Raw genomic sequence first — 20,315 nt, forward strand, 5'->3', positions numbered from 1 at the left:
GCCACCTGGTGTTACAACTGCGTTAAGCAATCATATTAGCAGGTCCCCCCGTTGATTTCAATTTCCAAATTTACATAAAAAACACATACAATTGGGATTAATTGAAACATGCAAACAAATTTCTTCTTTAACTCAAGACGGGCACTTACTGGGTGATGCCACGCCTCATACAGACAGCATGTCGGACGTCGATCTTTAAGTGACATCATGGCTTTTGACAGAAGGTCAGCCCAAACAAATAAGGTCAACCTGCAGTGAGAATGAAGCACAGTAGTGAATGGTCTCAGAGGTGGACAACTAAGCTGAGTTCATTTCCCAAATATCAAAAGTGACACTATATTTGAGAACGTCAACATAATCAGATTTTATTTGTGAAATAAATAAAATAGTACCAAAGACGCTGTAAAGATAAACATAAAGTGTTGCTTTGAGTGTTGAGTACCTTCATTAAGGAGCTGATGACCACCACGTGTCTGCACAATAAATTCCCATAATTACACTTAATTCACTGGCATACAACAAGACTGGAGTCAGAGATTTTGATTTCAAGCAAGATTGCAAAAGTTGGATTCGTGAAACACATTACAGAACATTAAAAGATTGCTGATGGAATATGTCTCTCCCAAACTAGGACGGTTGGTCCCAGGTAAAACTGCATGAACCTGAAAACTCCACAGACAACCAAAATAAAAGAATAAAACGATTTCAAGCCTACATGCATGATTGTCAGCAGTAACATCATGTGCTCACAGTCATGCTGAACCATCACAGGACAAAGCAAATCCAATGCACTAAACGGAATCACCCGTTCATTTGCCATCTCTCGAATATTTAACATTTGCCATCTCCCAAATATTTATCTACCCGTGATGTGATCAGTCCAGCACGCTGGTGGAGCTCACACCTCAAATATACCGCGTCACTTTTGCCTCATGGAGTTAACAGTGTTAGACCGAAAGTACAGAATCACGAGCAGGAAATGTAAGCGTTTGACAAATACAAACGTGGATTCCATCCAATGATTACAGATGCCACACCAAAAAGGTAAACACTTGCTATTTACATCCTTGAGGACAGCAGGTAGCACTGTTGCCTTTTATCAGGAAAGCCGTGCATCAACTTCCAGATTTGCTTTGTAACTCCAGAGGAAGAGGACAAACTTGATGTCAGACTCTCAAAATGATATCAAACATTGATGACAAAATGGACATTTCCATTCAAAACTTCAACCCACTAGGTTGAAAAGAAAACATTTAAATAACAGTTAATCAACACAACAGACGGTTGTAGCAGGTATGACGTGGGCCTCTTTAACTAACGCTGCTGTAAAATGGATTATCTGGTGTACCCTGGTGGTCAAAATATACGTACGCTACACACAACAAACATTTATAACATTCAGCTTTCGGGTGAAATTTCAAAATGAACTTAAGAAGCGCTATAACCTTTAGAGTTAAACTTAATTTGCGGCTTCTGGGAGAGGTATGCTAGCACAACATTGAAGCATAGTGTTTTAACCTTGGTACGGATAGCGTTTCATTTTTTGGGGGCATCCGTTCTGTTCGAACGAGGACATGTCTGGTCCCGAGGCACAAGTCCATCCTTTAAGTCATCAAAAAGTGCGTAGCATCCTTCACACCTTCCAAAAGTGCTTGTAAATCCACACAACGGTAATCGAGAGAAGGACAATTTGGTCAAAGCGTTTACTGTCCAATGGAGGTCTCCCAAAAAAGCATCTTGGATCTCTACGTTAGCGTTTGTCAATACTTTCCACCGGATGAAAAATGAACAGAGGGTCACTTGCGTTGCACAACTTGTATTTGGCTCCTGTGGAGAAGCTGTGGAGGAAGTCCGGAGGGGTGGCAAGTTACTCTTCATCACCTGACATGAGGAAGCCCAAGACAAAGTCAATCGCTTTCTGACGGTCATGGGACGTCTGTCGGCCTGCCATACTGGGAGGCGGTCGGATGAGGAGGCTGGCAAAGAGGGTGGCTGACGGGGAAGGAGGAAAAAAATATATATATATTGTAGGAATAAAGGAAAAGAGTTGATGAATTATTACAACTGGGGAAAACAGTGTCAGCTTTCAAACCCAACTTTACAGAAACATGTTTTACCAATGAGGCTGGCTGTGAGGTTGTTGTTGTTGGCGTGCTTGAGCAGCTCCTTTAGGAAACCCATCAAGTAGCGGAACACGTTGCGGTGGGCACGGGGCAGCTGGGAGATCAACTGGAAATCATCAAATGCGAGTAAGACTCATGTTGCCATTATCCTAAAATAAATTGAAGACGTCGAGGGTTGATGGGGTCACCTGTTTGCAGAGGCGGCTGTCGTGGGCGCAGTCCAGACATCGTTGGTAGAGTTCGTAGCACACGACCGGCTCCGGCAAGGCCTCCAAGAAGATCAACAGTGCCTCGGCCACGGAGTGGTTGCAACCGGCTTGATGGAAGTATTAAGGAGGAACAAGAAAATGTAGACCTTCTTTGCTGTGTATGAGGGATTCAGATTCAATGCCAAATGTCTACACAAGAATTCTGCTAACACCTTATATGGCTCTACCATTCAAATATAAGTCATTGTTTTGACTTTTTTTTTTTTTCCCCCCAGTAGACAAGCGCTAGATGCTAACTCAATTCATAACAATTTGCCAGACAGTGAACAACTGTGAAAAAAAACAGAGGCTCCAAGCCATTTATGGTTATTCCCAGTTGGAGATTACGGTCAAAGTAAACAAAGCAAATTACGTGTTTAGGTTAATTTTTCCTAAGGAAATTTTGCTATCTTAATGCTAATACAAAACGTAAAATGCCATTGATAGCATGGAGTGGTGATGTTGCTGGTTTTCTAAACTGGTTTTATCAATGAGGATACGGACAGCATCTGGAATGCTAGTATCCAGACTGTCAATGATGCTCTGTAGTTCCTCCTTCAAACCCGGCGTTTGGAACAAGTCCTCCTAAGAGATGGATGCAAGAAACAGGGAACCGTCACTCAAAACTTGTATTCTGAAACTCAACGTATTTATAGACCACTTTAAAAGAACCACCGCTGCATACAAAGTGCCGTACATGGAACAAAATAAGTCATATGCCAACAAGCATAGTTAAAACAATAAATTCACAACAAAGACAGATAAAACTAAACCAAGTCTCATGATGAGTCACACGGCCATCTCACCTGATCACAAGCCTTCGTGTAGAGATGATTGACCAGAATCCACACTTCCTTGGGGATCTTTAGAGGTTTGTCCTCTGTGCTTGCGCCGTCCATCAACAAGAAGTTCATCTTGGACTTTTCCTGAGCGCGACAAAAAAATAGTTACACTTGCACACTCGACCAGAAATTTCCCTGTGCCATGCCACAGTATGTCCTAAGAGATCTTAAGGTGTAGTATGGGAAAAATGCTACGTTCACTTAATTGATCTGAAAATGATTGGAATGTTTACCTATTACATATCATGTGTATTTTATATGTATTCATCCATTTTTGTTTCAATTGAGTAGCCATTCTGAAGCTTTTTTTCAGTGAGCCCATCTTGGGACAGTTCAAGACAGACAAGTGGATATACTGTTCATTAAAACGAATCAGCTCCTCTCAGCTCATCAGTACGGCAATAATACTAGTCATTCTCCCAGAGGACAAAGAAATATGACTGAGTATTGTGACTGTCTTTCTACAAGTGTTGCTACACTGTTTGTGATCGAGCCCTTGCTTAAAGGGTTATCACACCAATACGGACGCTATTTAACGTCATCATTAAAATATGTGGTTGTGCTTGTAAGTCGAGTGACTTTTACGTATCTCAAAACACCAACGTATAGACATTTCGTGGCATGTAAATTATTTCAATGTACAGTAAATTACACTGTGAAAATTCAGATGACAAGTGATGCATTGTCCCATCGACCTTTACTCATATTTAATCTTCCATCAAATTATTTTCTTCACATAAATTCCCATCATGTATGTCCTCCAATTAAGCAAATATCAGTAAAAATATTTTACCTTCTCAGTGAAGGTGTCCTCCCCCTGAGAGAAAAGTCAGCCCACAGCCCGAATGCAGAGTTGGAAAGGAATGATCAAGGCAAGGAGAGGCGATAAAAGGCAGCAAAAGAAGACAGAAGATGGCACCAAGCATCAGAATCGGAAAAGAAAAGTCGATTGATGTTGGCCAGCATAAATTATTGCATTCACACAAAAGAGTGAAGATTGGAAACGGGGGCAAAAAAAGGAGTAATAGCTGTGCTATTTCAGGGCTAATCCAAAACAGCAAAGTAGGATTTAACACCTGAATGAGTTCACTCACTTATTCATTGCTACTTCCTTATTGACTTAAATACACGATGAAGCTTTTCATAGTCTTTAAAAATAGCACCATTGTGTGACCGAGTTTAGCCGCAGGGATTGAACAAGCCCTCACGTGTCCTCTTTCTGCCTTCAGGGGCCTCAGTAGACCGGCTGATCTGATCTAAGCTATGTTACTTGTATTTCACAACCTTTCAACTAATCTGGCATTTCCAGCGCAATTCATGCACTCCTCACCAAGTCGATGAGTTTGGTGATGGGGATCTCCCTGATGGGCTTCTTCATTCTGCACAGGGTTTCCAGCGAGGTGCCGAAGCAGCTGGGCAGGTATTTGCCTGAGATGGTGATGAAGTAGTCCTTGCCTCGGTCCAGGTGGAGCACCAGGATGTCCTCCATGCAGTCCTCGCCCGAGTTGAGCAGCGTGACAGAGTCTTTAGTCACGTAGACCTCCAGGTAGATCTCCAGCGTCTCACCTGTTCAGGAGAAAACATTCTCAGTTTTGGGACAAAAAAAACATACACCATAAATTGGGGTGTCAAACTTGTATTTGTCACAATATAGATATGCAATTGCAGCTGAGCTGTGTGTGTTATTTTTGTTATACTTGTTCAAACATGACAGTACCATTGTAAAATGATCTGTGAAAAGATAAGCCCCATCTTAGGAGCAGATTCTTTTTTTAGGAAACTTGATTAGAGACTCAAAGGGACGGGCGGGGGGAAAAGGACAAGGGACAAGGGAAAGCGTTTTCAAATGGGTACGGAATACTGAGAAATTACTCGGTTCCAAGAATCCCTCGCTGGGCTCAGCACGCAGCCACGACTTGCAGTACTGCGTGTCATTGAGCTTGGGGATGAAGGTGAAGTGGCATGGGACCTGCCCGTCGTTCTTGATGAGCAAACGCTCCCTCTCGAGCTGCCGGAACTTCACATTCTCAAATGTGAACTGTGGGTAAAAAAATGGAATAAAAGCATGAACTACTTTAGATGGAAAGAAATGGATGAAACGCAACTACGGTGGTGTGTTAATAGCAGAGCAGTGGTGACCCAGTTGTTGAAACGGAGTTCTCGGAATATTGTAAGGAAGTTCCAGATCCAATGAGTGAGCGCAGTACCAGCTCGACAAAGTTGGGTTCAAACTACGTATCTCATAGCATCTGGATTCTAAAGATACTTGCCAGCCTCCTTCATGTTCATGAGTATTAATTAAAGGAATGTTCTGCCAAAAAAAAAGCAGCTCAACCACGATTTCTTTCAAGAATAGTCTAAGCTCCTTTGCCAGTGGGTTGAAGGGGTTCGGGCACTTGAAATAGAAGCCAGTTTGTTGCCTCCCACTGGTCGTATTCCAGTCACAACCTAGCCTAGTATATGCTGGTGGGATTACAGGGATCATTTTTGGCCTGAGAATGCCCATGAGGAGAAATCGAAATATGTTGCGGGTGAAACGGACACTCTATTGAGGTGCTCTTAAAAATAGCATGATGGAGTGATTGACATTGATTGGCGACTTCTTTACCTCTCTCCTGCTCAGAGACACAGATGGAAGGAAATCATTCTCCATTCTGTCCATAGTGCGGACAATCTCCTCAAACACTTTCTTTTGGCGCTGCTCATTGACCACTTTCACCTGTTGCACAAAAAGAGGAAATCCTGAAATAACACAACACAATTTTTATCTTTGAAAAGCTAACTCAACAAAGTAGGTCATCAGCAGAGTGACCCAACACACTGATGATCATCGTTGGAAGATTTATTGCTTGGCTTTTTGCGTACGCTAAAAATGTCAGTGGATTCTCAGTCATACCAGTCACAGCTGAATTGAGTCAACTGGACTCTTTAGTTTTGTGACTTTTTTTTCTTTTCTTCTTCTTTTTGGGTCAGTGAAATTTGAAAGAGGTCTTGATCACTTCTTACCCCGATCTTGAAGATAGCGCTGACTGGTTTGTGGTCGCTGGTTTGCAGCTCCATGTGACTGCGATACGCGAGCTGCTTGACATCGTTGCCCCGCCACAGGATCCTGTCACACCATGCTGGAACGCGGCACTTTCCGCTAACGGAAAAGAAGCAAAAACTTTTAGGGGTCGCAGACCTGTACAGACAAGCTGATTCTCTGCATCGCCTACATGGCTGCTTTGCTGACCAGGTTTAATCAGAAAGGAAAAACAACTAGAAGTGTGTTGGCACATTCCGGAGAACTTGCATAAATCTAACCTTGAGTCCCATCTGTCTGTTTTGGAATCATATTTATAAGTTGGGATGAAGTTGATGTCTCCTTCAATGAAATCAGTGAAGGCTCGTTTGGTCTGCCGCTGAATGTTTAGCTGTGTAACCAAAGACAGTTAAAGCAAAAATGATGACGGATTATCTTCACGTTTGAATCATTCCAAAAATCATTTTTTACAGTTGCTGTTGACGGATCACTCACCTGATCAAACTCCTGAAGCTTCTTCAGCTCGTTCTGGGAAATGAGATACTTGACCTCGGATGCATCGTACATGCAGAGGCGGTAGTTTAAATCGCCAGACCAGATAACCACACTATAACAGATAAAGACAAAAACAGCCTAGTGAAGGAGTTGGCATATGAGACACAACAACAACAACAACAACCTAAAATAAATATCTATTTTATGTTTGTCTGTATGCTTGAATTGTGATTTAAAAAGAAAAAAACAATAGTATGTGTAACAATAACAAACATAGCTAAATAGTGTGACATTAGAACCACATGCACTCTGGCTATAAAAGGCTGAGAACGAACTCGTGCTTGTGGATACTAAGAGGTGGATGATCCAGTAGGTGGAACGTCATGCGGGCACAAATGTCTTTATAGTCCTGGTTGCGACGCTCAAAGTCCTCCACGTGCGCTGCGAGATGCGAGTTAACGATGCAGAAGCTGGTGTTGTGGAACACAAACCTCACCGCCACACCTCCTTTGTTCCCCTGTACAACGCAAAATGCCTATTTGAGCCACACGACAACAATTCTGAAATGTCCAAGTTGGTCCAACTAACCATTTTGCCCATTATTCCAGTGCCAACATGTTCTGCAGCTACTTCTGTGACATGTTTCTTGTGTATCTTATTGACATAGACCACCAGCATCATCCCGACGAGTCGAATGATGCGAACCTGTCAAAAATATGCAAGTTAACGAACGAAACATGGTCAAAGTCACTCCTCGACTCACCCTCTTGTACTGCGCTTTTGGGTGTAGGCCTCGCTCGACTGCCTCCACCCACAATTGCTCCTTGGATGAATCCATGTAGAAGAATGCTTCAGTGCTGAGGTCCAACTCTTGAAAACTAAGAGCAAAAGTATGTCAAGTCCGCTGACCAAGAACGATAAAGTGACACACATTAAAAAAGAGTCCTGGTAAAAATCTTCACTGACCCCACGGCATACATATCGGGAGGTTCTGCGTCACAAGAGAGCCACGATTCAAGGCTGCTGTCCGGAGACTGCCCGTTCACATTCCATGTACCACTGAAAAATCTACAGAAACAATGACGTAAAGGTATAAATTCAAGTTCCTTGTATAAACAAACATAGTGCGTTGGATATGTATGAATATTCATAATCGTTTTTTTACGATTATGCTAATTTTTGTAATCGGGTAGCGTAAAAACTGCAATTGTAACTGAATTTTGATTGATTGCACATACCTAGCTTGAATGTTTTGTAACATAACCCAGAGCCATCCGAATTTGGATGTGTACAGTTTATAAACATTTTAAGATGGTTGTAGTTTAATATTGGATCTATTATTCCATTATTTCTTCTGTAGAATCTTGATCAGTGTTCCCGAATATAATGTGTTTGAGCTTAGAGGTTCAAGTTATATCCTGAGAATTGTTACATAGAAACGAAGCAGTTCTACCGAAAGTTCTGGAGGTCCACATATTCGTTTTCCTTCTTTCCCAGGCGGCGTTTGATGAGGTATTCTCTCTCTGCTGCCTGGGTGGAGAACATGGCCTGCCTCATGGTGTTTGTAGTGGGACCCTCACACCAGGACGAAGACCTGTCCGTCCGATCGAAGCTGGACTTAAAACTACAAAAAAAAAATCAAAATCAAAAGGTAATTTAACGATTTTAGCATGTCTCACAATCTACGAATGTAACTTGACTCACTCTGGTCTGGTGATGCCAGTGGAGTTGTCTTTGGCCTGAGCGAAGATGGCTCTCTCTTTGGGGAGGGGGGCAGGAGGCAGCTGATAAGTTGGCGTGAAGGACGCTTTGCGGGGAGGAAGAGGAGGAACAGGAGGAGGCTCTCGAGCGGCGACTATCCTGTTCTGGTGGTTCTTCTTTTCTTCCGCTTTTGAAGTGTGATTGAAGTTGTCCTCAAAGCCAAAGTCTGAGGCCAAAGACTGGGCTGAATTTTTGGATGAATGTTTACAAAGTGTTATTCCATCATTTCAATGACTGGCAGCCTGGTGTTTTTAAGGATTTATTTACCTGCATTAGTGTAATGTTTTGTTGAGTTACTGTTGAGGGCGGGAGGTAGTGCGTTTGTCAAAGAAGGCGTGTCGACTCCAGAGTCCACACAGTTGGCAGTCTTGTTTCCTCTCTGAGGCGGGACGGGGACTCGACCTCCCTTTTGTGCCAGGGGATCCATTGCACTGGGTTTGCGGGGACTCAATTGAACTGGAGGACAGGAAAGAAAATGTGCATAAGTGAGCCGGTTGTGATGACTTTTACTTTTTGTCTTGAGCTACTACGGAAAAAAAAAAAAAGCAAGATTTAAAATCCTGTTTTACTACAAATGTTTGAATGAGAGAAAATCACAGTAAAGAGAAACTGTTAAGATCAAGAAGTCTTAATATATTCAATTTGAAGTCTGCTTTCCATGTTTATAGTAGATATTAAAATTGTGTTGCTCATTGTGGCATGACATGACATCTTAGGTCACATTTCTTTCTGCAGCTTCCTAAGGTGAGTCAAAAACAATTCCCGTATGTTGTAGTGCAGTTGTGCAACAATGAATCCATTTCACAGAAAAACAAATTAAAATGAAGGCGGTCACTCCGCCTTGCTATGCTGATTCACTCGTATGAGGAAATAGACAATCGTCATTTGAACTGAGCGTGAGTCATTACATCTTCCTGAATGTTTGTACAAGCCATTTTCCTACGGCTCAGAAAGTCACTACACCAAACACAATGGACACATTCAAGTCGAGTCAAATCCGCTGGCAAATCCAAATTGTGGTAATGAGCAAGAGTTACTGAAGATAACTATTGTTAGGGCTGCTCCATGATGACAAAATCATCAATCACAATCAGTTTGGAGATGGTTAGCTATATATTACATGAGCAGTTGTGGGTTATTACTATTATTAATTTTTATAACTGTTCCTACAAGAGTTGATATTCCAACTGACCTACCTTGTTGTTGAGCACTTATCACCTGGGTGAGGAAAGTTTGTGTGCGCTCATCATCCTGGAGTTCTAACAAAAGTTCTGGCGCTTTTTCTCCTTTTATTCGGAACTTGAGTCCGGCTAAAGTCAGTTGGGCAACACACACATACAAACAGGACAGCTTTAGAATCGCCACAAGAAATGCAGACTGTCTAGAAAACAAAGGATGGTGAATCCACAGTCGACCCATTCAGAATTCTTTCAGAGAGCCCGGGAAACTCCCATGACTGCTACTAAATAAAGATGTAAACAGTACCAAAAAAAGCAGTTTGGTGGAGCTGCAATGTATTCCTATCAGCTTGCTTACGTTCCCACAGTTTGGCACTGAAAGCCTTGCAAAAAAAATAAAAAGATAACTGGGGGTTACATGAGGCAAAATAGTAGAAAAGTACTCACACACTCGGGAGAAGTCAATGAGAAGAGCCTCCTCGCCCTCTGCGGTGAGAAAAAAAAGGGGCTAAACTGAGAGAGCAAGCGGTCAAAGGTCATTTGTCGTTTACTGATTGTTCAGATTTGAGCTGCAAAACAAGATTCTGACGCACTTCTCACATTAGCTCAAACACCAAACATGTCGACCAAAAAAAATAAATAAATCCACACACCTTTTACAATTTCAAACTTTCCATTTATGGGTATGGAGAGCTGGGCCACCGGACGAGTCACGACGGCATCAGGGGTTGCCAGCACACCCAGTCTGCATGGCAACAGAGCAGACGCCCGCTTAATAACACCTTCCGTCAATGTCTGCATGATTTCTGAACCTTCAAATTCAGTTGTACATCATGTATACACAGCCGCTGCAGTGAGTTCTCATTCCCAAGTCGGTTTCATGCACAGCACTCGGGAGGGGGTTGGTGGGTAGTAGCAATCATGCAGAGTAGGTGGAAGTTTATAATTGCTTGAACTGTAAAATTGTTTCAAAACATGTTAATGATCATGCTCACATGCAGAGATGTCTTATGTTGCAATTTATAGGCCAAGTGCTTAAGTCCATCTTTGTCTGTCTCAAAATGACGGGATTTCCAGAAAAAAAAGCTAACAGTTGATGTGGCATGTGTAGAACCGATGGAAATTAAAAGAGAAACTGTCAATAAATTATCCTTCCAATTCACATTTGCACTTACAATTCAGAGTCCTCAATAAATCTAACATGCATGTTTTGGGAATGAATATTAAAACTTGAACCACACCACTGTGAGGCACATGCGCAGACCATAAATGCACAGTGCTGCCCTCTGAGGAATCTGCCAATTGTGCGGAATTTGTATCAGGAGAACAGAATCTCATTCAAAGATTCTCAAAACAAAATCAACAAACGTGATGTTCAAGTATTCTTGTATTCTACTGTGCTAAAAGTTCTTCTTGTGTCACTGTATTTTCAGTATGCTTTATATAATCGCAGGTAGAGCGAGAATGAAAACAGACGGCTCCTGCTAACAGCTGGTGGAGCATGGAACTTGTGTTCCCATGTGAATTTCATTACGGAGTTCAGGAATTCTAGATAATGAGTGGAGGTAGCTGAGAGCTGGCGCAAACTAATTGCTTTGTGCCTCGCGCTAGAACGAGACGACCCGAGAGCTCTACACACATGCGCACAAGGTCAGTGTTGCAAACTTAAGTGGATAAAAGTTAAATCCAAGCCTCACAAGATACCGTGAAGTATTTTTTGTCTTAAAAATCAACCGAATAATGTGTGTGTGCCTTAATCCTAACACATTTATCACCATGTTCTAATGTGTAAGGTACTTACACAAACTTTCCACCACGTTCAATTAGTGACAGCAGCCTGGGCTCCTTCTGGCCAGCCCTCACTTCCAGACCTCTTACAGTGTGAGCAGCACAATCAAGGAATTATTGTGTCACAACATGAAAAAATAAATCTAATCTGTAAATATCCTAAATACTGTACTTGTGTTTGTTTGCGTATTTTAAAAGACATGGGGGATGCAGCATTGCTGTTATGTATTGTCACAAGAAGCCATGCTTTTGAAATATGAAAGAGGAATGTAGATATACAGTTACATTGATGGATCACAAATGTGTAAATAAATTAGTTTGCGAGACATAATGTAAAAAAATGAAAGCATGGCACATTTTGTACTCAAAATACAAGGGGATTTCTTCACATCGGGGGCTCCCATTCAAAACAATGTAAAGGATCATATAAAGATTATAATATTTCAGACAAATAAAGAGCTACTCCCTTGGCAACACTATTTTAAAGCCACAAAATAATTTACTACTGTGTGTTTGGCTTAACCACACTTCAAAAAGCAACTTTATTTCTTAAGATCCTCTTTTATCAGTACAATATTTTGTATCAAAAACAGTCAAATAGAAGAAGAAATACGCCGGTGAGCCACATGACTATTGTTTGTAATCGCATTTCAAAATTACAACGAATCACTGGAGATGAAACTGTTCCACAACACAATTCCAATATAAAACAAGCAAATCAAAAAACATTAAGTGCGGCAATAATTGAGTATTCTTCTAGTGCGGGGTGTCGACGTTTTCCTACACTGATCGTAACCTCGAAACATTGTATATGGAGTAGATCCGACGGTCAAAATGTACAATACTCCGACGGTCAAAATGTACAATAAGAAGACAACTAAATTCTACTAATATGTCAGGTGCCAGATTAGTCCAAAAATGATCAATCGGCCCAAAATAATCCGCACAAATAAATACGTCATCAAATCGCCTTTTATTTTTTAAACCATTGTTTTGGTTGACAGCCCCCCTAGTGGAAGAAATGACTGACAATAAAAAAAAAAAGAGTAATTCTGTAAAGAAACTCTTGCTCAAGTATCCTAAAGACAACTTTACAAGGCCAGTGAGGGAGTACATGCTGCTACGTTAGCCAACAAGCTACCTTACAATTATTAATTAAAGCTCCTCATTTGACTTTCTTTCTTTTTTCTCGTAAAGGATATTGCCAAGCACTCCTCACTGCCAATCCCCAAGGAGGATTCCATTCTTACCGACAGAGACGAGTTTTACCCGGGGCTGCTCGGTGGCTACTCGTCGGCTCCGTCCATACGACCGGGAGAGAGAAAGTTAAATCCCCGCCCGGTGCGGAGGCGGCCTTCCCGGTGACAGCAGCTCGGTGGTTGGTCGGCGATGTATCCGTGAAATGGCTTCGGACATTCAACAGACCTTCAAACTTAAACTGATCCGCCTGCTCGCATAACGATCACATTCCCAGCTTGTGGTTTCTTATTGCACACAGTAGCTCATATTTGACGCCAGATGTTGACGCAAAGTTGGTTGTCTGGGGAAATTGAGGAATGGACTCTGCTGCTGATGTTTCTTCTTCGCACGCTCATATTGCATTTAAAGCGTAGTGAGCGCCCTCTTGTGTCCAGGAGGCCGTCTTTCTTCTTTGTCGTTATTATTTCCGGTAGTGTAAAAGGATACATGGCTTTTTACTGCCTTCCTCCGATACCATGCTTCAACTACAATTAATTTGTCCACTGGTAAGTGCGTCCGATTCGCAGTGCAGAGGTGGTGGGTTCGATCCTAATTGTGTGTTCTCCCGCTTCAGTCCGGGTGTACCCCCGCATTCTGCCCGAAAACCGCTGGGCGAGCACACCTGCAGTTCGAGGTAATGCAAAATGAAAATCTCCATTCTCTCTTTCTCTCTCTCTCTCTGTCACTCCTTACTTGCACCACCTGAGGGAGCCAGAGAACCGCGTCGGTCCCCATCCTATGCTATAAATCGAAAGGTTGTGAAAGATTACATCTGCATACCATCATCCCAAACGGATTCATGTGCCAAGGAGGAATATTTTTAGAGGTCCTATCTTCTTTCACATCACTGCCTGTCCACTAAACTGATCCCATCTGCTCATAAAAATTCAAATGAATGCTCATTTACATTCCTTTCAACCTTCTTCCTCGCATGGCTCGGCCGAGTGTTGGTGATAACTTGTTTGTGCTGGATTTCTGCCATCCAGAAAAACATCTTTGGGCCAAGATATAAATAGACAGAGCCCCGTGTTCTACAGCCAAGTGTAATGCCATGCCCTCCCCTTGTTAAAAAATGGCAGTACTCAGCAATTATGGGTATTAAAGTCCTGACTCTCACAAGCTGTGAGGGGAGACAAGCTCCCACCCGACGTATTAAAATGTAATTCCAGCCAAGTTGTTTAAAACCAATTATCAGATAGTCCTTGTAACAGTTGTCTTGAACACTTAGATGACTGTGGGATTGCGTACATGACGGTGTAAATACAGTGATCCCCCGCTACTTCGCGTTTCGTTTATCGCGGCTTCGCTACATCGCGGATTTTTTTCCCCAAATTAAAAAAAACATTTAAAAGTCAAAATAAAACTTCTAAATTGAGGAAACATGTGTCTAACCTTTAGGACAATGTAGTATTGCTCCAAATGTTCGTTTACATTCCTTTAGAAGTCCGTTTTCGCGTGTTAGCATGATCGCAAATTAGCATCTTTCCACTAACTCTTTAGCCTGCCCAGTACTTCTTGTTCTTCGCGGATTTCTCTTATCGCGGGTAGTTTTTGGAACCAATTATCCGCGATGAACGAGTGATTACTGTACAGTGACTCCATTGTTGTGGCAGTGCATACACACCTGTTGTGGGGTTATAGTTGTGGGGTTGTATACATGATTTTGTGAGGCCACATGTGACCGTGTCAGTACATACATGACTGTGGCGGTGTAAACACACCAATTGTGACAGTACATGGAGTACATATGTAACTGTAGGAGGAGTACATATTGTACATATAAATGCAGAACTACATACATGACTGTAGGAGTTCATAGTAGAGCGACGACTTAAGGAATGTAGGAATATACATTACTTTGGGAGTGTATACTGAAGGACAAAGGTGGTACATGACTGTAGAAGGACATAACGTGACTGTGGGAGTGCATTCACGGCTGTCAGAGTGCCTACGCAACAGTCGGAGTCAATACAAAGATGTGGGAGTGCATACATGACTGTGGCTGTACAAACATGACTGAGTGCATTCATGATTATCAGAGCCCACACGTCATATATATGTATGCACGTGCATTACTTTATTTTCGCCATTTTGATCGAACCTTGGATTCATATGAAGTAAAATAAACTGGAGAAAGATAGATATGCTAAAAATCCAGTGCAACAACCAGATAAATTAGCATCAAGCTAATCATTGTGACGTTCCGATTCATACTTCGAAAAAAGACAAAGGTCGCTTCCCCCCTTAGTATTTTACTGACTTCTATACCTCAAAGGGCATTTCAAATGAAAAGCGAAAATGCACGTCCTCCAAGGCGAATGGTATTTATGTTTTGTGCGCAAGTTTTATTTCATTATATCCGCCGCACAGCCCAGTGAAAGCGTTGCTACGCAACTGGGATTTCAAAAGTACTCGCAGTGCAGTGCCAGGGTCACATTTCAATGTGCGTTGGCAGCACATGATGGACGCTAATAGTGCTGCTGCTTTAACAATGTCGCCTGGAACTTTCTCTATTTGAGAAATAAGCCAGCCTGTATATAATGTACCTGTGGAAAGGATGGCTTCAGAAAAGCGTTCATCATGCGGCGTACACTCCCAACAAAAGTGTTGGGATAGTAAAGCCTTATCCTTTACTGTTGGAGTCTGGAAAAAAATGGAGTTTGACATCCATGTACACCATTTAAACGTGTAACTATAGCATCAATTCCAGAGAATGGTCTATGGTTGACAAGCAATTGTGAAGCTTTACAGTTGTTTGATATTGACCCGCCCACGTTTTGAGGAATTCACAGTACTCTTAATTTAAATCTGCTCAACCTAGTCTCGCTTTTTTTTGTAGATACGGTGTTTCTCTTTTAACTTACACAGCTTTTGAGTTTCCATCACTCAGTTTCTGATGCCAGACAGCTTCAAGACGCAGCCGTCTGTTTCTCCAAGCTGACAAAATGTAATAAGCACAACAAATAACAAACAGAACTGATAAGATATGACAGATTCACGAGAGTCAGAACATGCTAAATTGCCTGTTTCAAATCTTGACCTTCCAGCTTTCTCACCTTCGCCTACACTCAGCAAATTTTGCTTATCATCGCTCGCATACGTAAAACAGTTGAGAAGCTAAATAATCACGGTAGAACAAAAACATTCAAGTCGGTTGGCTTCTTAAGCAATAGTATATGAAAAAAGTCATCTTTGTCTTAAACATATCACGGTAAATTTAAGCAATCGGACATCTTGTTAGGAACTTTCCGCAGACACATTAATCACAAAAAACAGATAATATAATAAATAGATTCAAAATAACATTTCAATCCAATCTGATTAGTTTCTAAATGACATCCATCTTTCTATCTAGCCATAATAGAAGCATTTACGCTAATTAAGTTGCTTTGTGTTGAAGTGAGACTCTGAAAGGTGGAACCAAATACTGTATCACCTTTTGACGTGATGTCTTGTTTGCACAACATGGTTGCGAAGGGAAACAACATCCCTCTAGGTGGCACTGTTTCCTTCTTTGTGGGTAAAGTCCTTGGCTGGAATAAAGCCCCTCCCTGTGCACTCAGCAGGCTGCCATGAAGCAATGAAAAGGCCCATGTGACATCAGAGCACCTGCATTAAATCAAGATGGTGTGAATCATGCAGAGAGAGAGAGAGCGAGAGGATTTAAATGCATCTTTCTGGCCTCTGTTAACGCCATGTTGTCATCCATGGCAGAGCTTGTTTAATTAATTGCACTTGCTGTAATGAACACCGAGCTCCACCGTCACCTCTCTCTGATCCCAACACAGGTTGAAGATAAGGCAGCGTTGTCAAGGGAATAAATTAATACGATATGTACATACAGAGGGACAGCAAGAATAGTTAGTACTGTTTTATGGCACAGAAAAATGTATCAATAAATAGACTATTCAGAAGCAACGAAGAAAAAGAAAAACAAAACAAGGAAAAAAACAACTCTTAACAAATCAACTCCAGCAGGTCGGTTTATGACCAAACCTCTTTGAGAGATTCAGGTGCTACCTGGAAAGTGTTTAAAAATGTATTTAAAAATTCAACACTTTAGCCCCCAAAACGATTAGAGTGAAGAAAGCAGATGCCGCAGGCTTGCCTCTGGATACTCCAGAGAGTAAACATGTCCTGCGGTGGTGCTTCTGACAAAGACAAATGGCCATCTCTTTTCTCTTGGTTTTAACCCTTATGCTTCCCACTTCATAGTCTAAAGATGCTCTAAGTTAGTGGTTATCAAACTAAATAAGGTCACGTTTTTTCAGAATAAAAGACTCATTATTACAGTACATTTCGTATCGCTACCAAATGGATGGATGGATGGATGGATGGATGGATGGATGGATGGATGGATGGATGGATGGATGGATGGATAGATAGATAGATAGATAGATAGATAGATAGATAGATAGATAGATAGATAGATAGATAGATAGATAGATAGATAGATAGATAGATAGATAGATAGATAGATAGATAGATAGATAGATAGATAGATAGTTTTTAAGGGATCCTTGATCAAAAAAAAAAAGTTTGTAAATCTCTGCTAATGTACTACCCCTCTTCAATGAAATGACTCTACCATGAGTTCACAAAGGTGCTTTTGGGTTTGAACCACTTCAACTTTCGACCTCAAAGGAGTCAGACTCCATGCAGTCATCCTGGTCCCAGGCCAACCTAACAACCCATAAAGAGGGTTTGGCTTCCGAGGTATCTCCGGACCACTCGGCGAGTCTTTAACGGGCCTTTTGAACTGCTGCACATATTTAAACAGGCAGCGTTTTCCAGGTCACAGCCGCAATAATAAAAACAGGCTAGAAAAGCGGAGTTGAAAGAAGGTTTATTTAAGGCAGGGTGTTGTCACGTCTGAGCTGCTGACTCACTCACCAAATGGACCATTTCAGTCAGTTTATGCATTTAAGCAGTCACGGAGCTTTACACACAAATAGTAGGCTATGCTCTAATAAACACCTTGCCTCTAATAGAGGCCTGGCTCTATCGGAAGTGGATTAATACATAGAACTCACAATATTTTGATAGTATGACAGAAGTAGAACCATAAAAAAAAACGTCAAGAAGTCATTTTGATTCAAAGTGGCCCTTTTAGGCTAATTTTGAAACTGGTACCATAACTTAATGAATTTGAAAACCAAGCCCTCAAACCCTTTTTGACATAACACCAAGAAATTTCACCAAAATTAAAAGTGAATTTAGCACTCATTCAGTATTCAGTTAAAGTAGAGCTGGTATCTGCAAAAAAAAAAAAATCAAATATGGCACCCACTCTTTAGTGCTTCAAGAACCTATTTTACTCCATTTGAAGAGAATCATATGAGATTTTAATTACCCTCCAGGCCAACGATGTGAGCCGAATGAAAATAAACGTCTGGCCCGTGTTTGACGTTGAAAGAAATGGCTGAGAAGCTGCGAGATACCTCAGGGGTGGTTGCCAGGCAACCGCCTCCATAGTCCGTCTCTGATATATGAACTCTAGAAATGATATCCCCAACATGAGAGTGAGCTTTTCACTTTCCTCAAATTGTAGCGGTTTACCGGATTGACTTTGGATTCATAATTCACAAGCATACATAAACAACAACGGATATGTTGATGTACGACAAGTTGCGCTCGAGGTCTTTGTGTACGCGCGTAACTCTGCCTCCAGTCTCCTCCCTTGGGTGCATGGAGATGTCTGTTGCCATGGCAACAGCATCACAGGCAAATTGAAATAGTCTGGTGGAAAATGGGCTTTTCTTGAATGAAGGAAAACACATTTAAGATGAATAATAGTCACACTAACTCTCAAAGGACGAATATTGTTGGTCGGTATTTTAAAAAGTATTGTTAGTTGGGCAATGTTATGGGAAAATATTTTTATTATTAAAAATTAGTCATATTACAAAATGTCATAATTGAGAAGTCAGTTACTAATATTTGTATGTATTTTGATTTATTTTTAATTCTATACTTATTCTTGCAAAATTACAATTTTTTTCAGTGTCACATTTAAGTGTAATTTAAAATAAATTGTTATAACTTTATTGATTTAAATCACTAATTCAATTATGCATTTTAGACTCATTTTTTTTCAATCTTCAGACTCTATTTGTATAATCTAAAATAAACTTGTAGTTTTAGAATTTATTTCACACATTTTAGTGCCCTAACCTTTTGTAACAAAATGAGTTTTACGATAGAATTCATTAATAAAAACATGCCTTGGCATAAGTTTACCTTAGTGGCATGCTCTGGGTTCCTTAACACAGTGAGGGAGACAGGAAGTGCTGTCTCATTAAAAGAAAACACCTCTTCAGGCCCTGATGTTTTTATTGGCCGCAGTTCTCTTATTTTGCATGATTACGAGCTGGAAGTGGAAGTGTGTGTGTGTGTGTATTTGCGTGTATGTGTGTGTAAGTGTGTGCATGTGTATGTGTGTGCATGTGTGTGTGTTCACCTTTGATTGCAAACTGAGTCCATGTGTGGGTTTGAAGAGTGTAAATAGGAGTGTGTCGTGCATGAGTGTGTGTTTGTGTGCGTTTGTGTCTGTGCACGTCCACTCTTGTGTGACTCACACAGAGGCAATTGGACAAGTCCCGACATGTCGAGAGGAAAATACATCTCGAGTCTGCTAGGTAAAAAAAACGTTTTCTCTCTTTTTTTAAGTTTCTGGGAACGATAAGCTAAGAGATGGTCCTGCTTGTGTAGTTTTGATGAAATATTAACATTTTTTATATTAATGCAATATAAGTGGAACTTAAGAGATAAAAGTTGTAAGAAAATCTAAGAATATAATTCAATGGTATTACTGTGAGATGAGGGACAGCCCCCAATTGCAGCAGCCTTGAAGCAGCTATAAATTGTGCAGGCTTGCAATCAATGGGAAGCCGAAATTTTTAACACTTGCTGCTTGGTGGGATGAATCTTGCCACCCCACAGACGTGGTCTAGATGCCATCCCCTGAAAGTCAAATTGCCTTTAAACCAGGGGTGTCAAACTCATTTTTTTCGCGGGCCGCATTTTAGTCATAGTTTCTTTCAGAAGGCCATTATGATTGTCAACCCAAATAAATGTATGGGCACCTCGTATTATATCCAGCAAAAGCTACAAAACAAACTGACAAATAACTCATTTTCAAATCAGACGAGTAAAAACTGGTCAAATATTTAAAAAAAAAGATATTATTTAAAGTGAAGACAACTCGCAATTCTAGTAACGACACACAAATTTGATGCACAATTTGTTTTCGCGGGCCACATAAAATGATGTGGCGGGCCGTATCTGGCCCCCGGGCCTTGAGTTTGACACCCGTGCTTTAGACAGTGCCAGACATTTTGAGAAAGCATGCACATATGCATAGTAAAGAATTGTCTTTAACATTCAGATATTTTGCCATTCCCACTCTCTGCCATGTCCATTGTCTCTCTCTCTGTATTTATTTTTTGCTGGATAATTTTCTGCTTCCTGGTTTAATTGTTGCTGAGCATTTGACAAAGTTACTTGTCCTTGAAACCTTGCATGTCTTTGTGTGATGGTGAAAATGGTTAAGGGGAAAGGTGTAGATTGATTGAGGTCAATTGGGCTCATTTATGGATTTTGGATGATGAAATGTTGGG

At 41.1% G+C, this 20,315-nt stretch overlaps 1 protein-coding gene and 1 long non-coding RNA gene across 3 annotated transcripts in view; one reads left to right on the forward strand and one right to left on the reverse strand.

The window, feature by feature from the left end:
- Positions 1-339: 339 nt before the first annotated feature.
- Positions 340-13,061, reverse strand: ocrl (OCRL inositol polyphosphate-5-phosphatase). 2 transcript variants are annotated; one of them, XM_088384308.1, is made up of 24 exons: positions 12,659-13,061; positions 11,471-11,549; positions 10,323-10,414; positions 10,117-10,155; positions 9,688-9,801; positions 8,759-8,947; positions 8,435-8,675; positions 8,184-8,354; positions 7,697-7,798; positions 7,494-7,608; positions 7,319-7,435; positions 7,066-7,247; positions 6,731-6,842; positions 6,517-6,626; positions 6,220-6,355; positions 5,822-5,932; positions 5,086-5,251; positions 4,544-4,779; positions 4,007-4,030; positions 3,178-3,297; positions 2,872-2,956; positions 2,312-2,439; positions 2,118-2,229; positions 340-1,992 (listed from the first exon to the last, which is right to left on the reverse strand). In XM_088384308.1, exons 1-24 carry the CDS (start codon positions 12,699-12,701, stop codon positions 1,868-1,870), a joined length of 2,949 nt encoding a protein of 982 aa, XP_088240434.1. In that variant the 5' UTR covers positions 12,702-13,061; the 3' UTR covers positions 340-1,867. The 2 variants fall into 2 exon arrangements, with proteins under 2 accessions (XP_088240434.1, XP_088240518.1); XM_088384392.1 differs by lacking the exon at positions 4,007-4,030.
- Positions 13,062-19,106: 6,045 nt separating this feature from the next.
- LOC148403971 (uncharacterized) overlaps positions 19,107-20,315 on the forward strand; it is a 31,836-nt gene continuing 30,627 nt past the window's right edge. The window contains exon 1 of the long non-coding RNA XR_015860423.1: positions 19,107-19,334. This is a non-coding gene — a long non-coding RNA (uncharacterized LOC148403971). The remainder of the gene's footprint in view (positions 19,335-20,315) is intronic.

Source organism: Syngnathus floridae, chromosome 1, assembly GCF_059516105.1.
Source record: "Syngnathus floridae isolate MCC-2025c chromosome 1, RoL_Sflo_1.0, whole genome shotgun sequence".
Taxonomy (NCBI): domain Eukaryota; kingdom Metazoa; phylum Chordata; class Actinopteri; order Syngnathiformes; family Syngnathidae; genus Syngnathus; species Syngnathus floridae.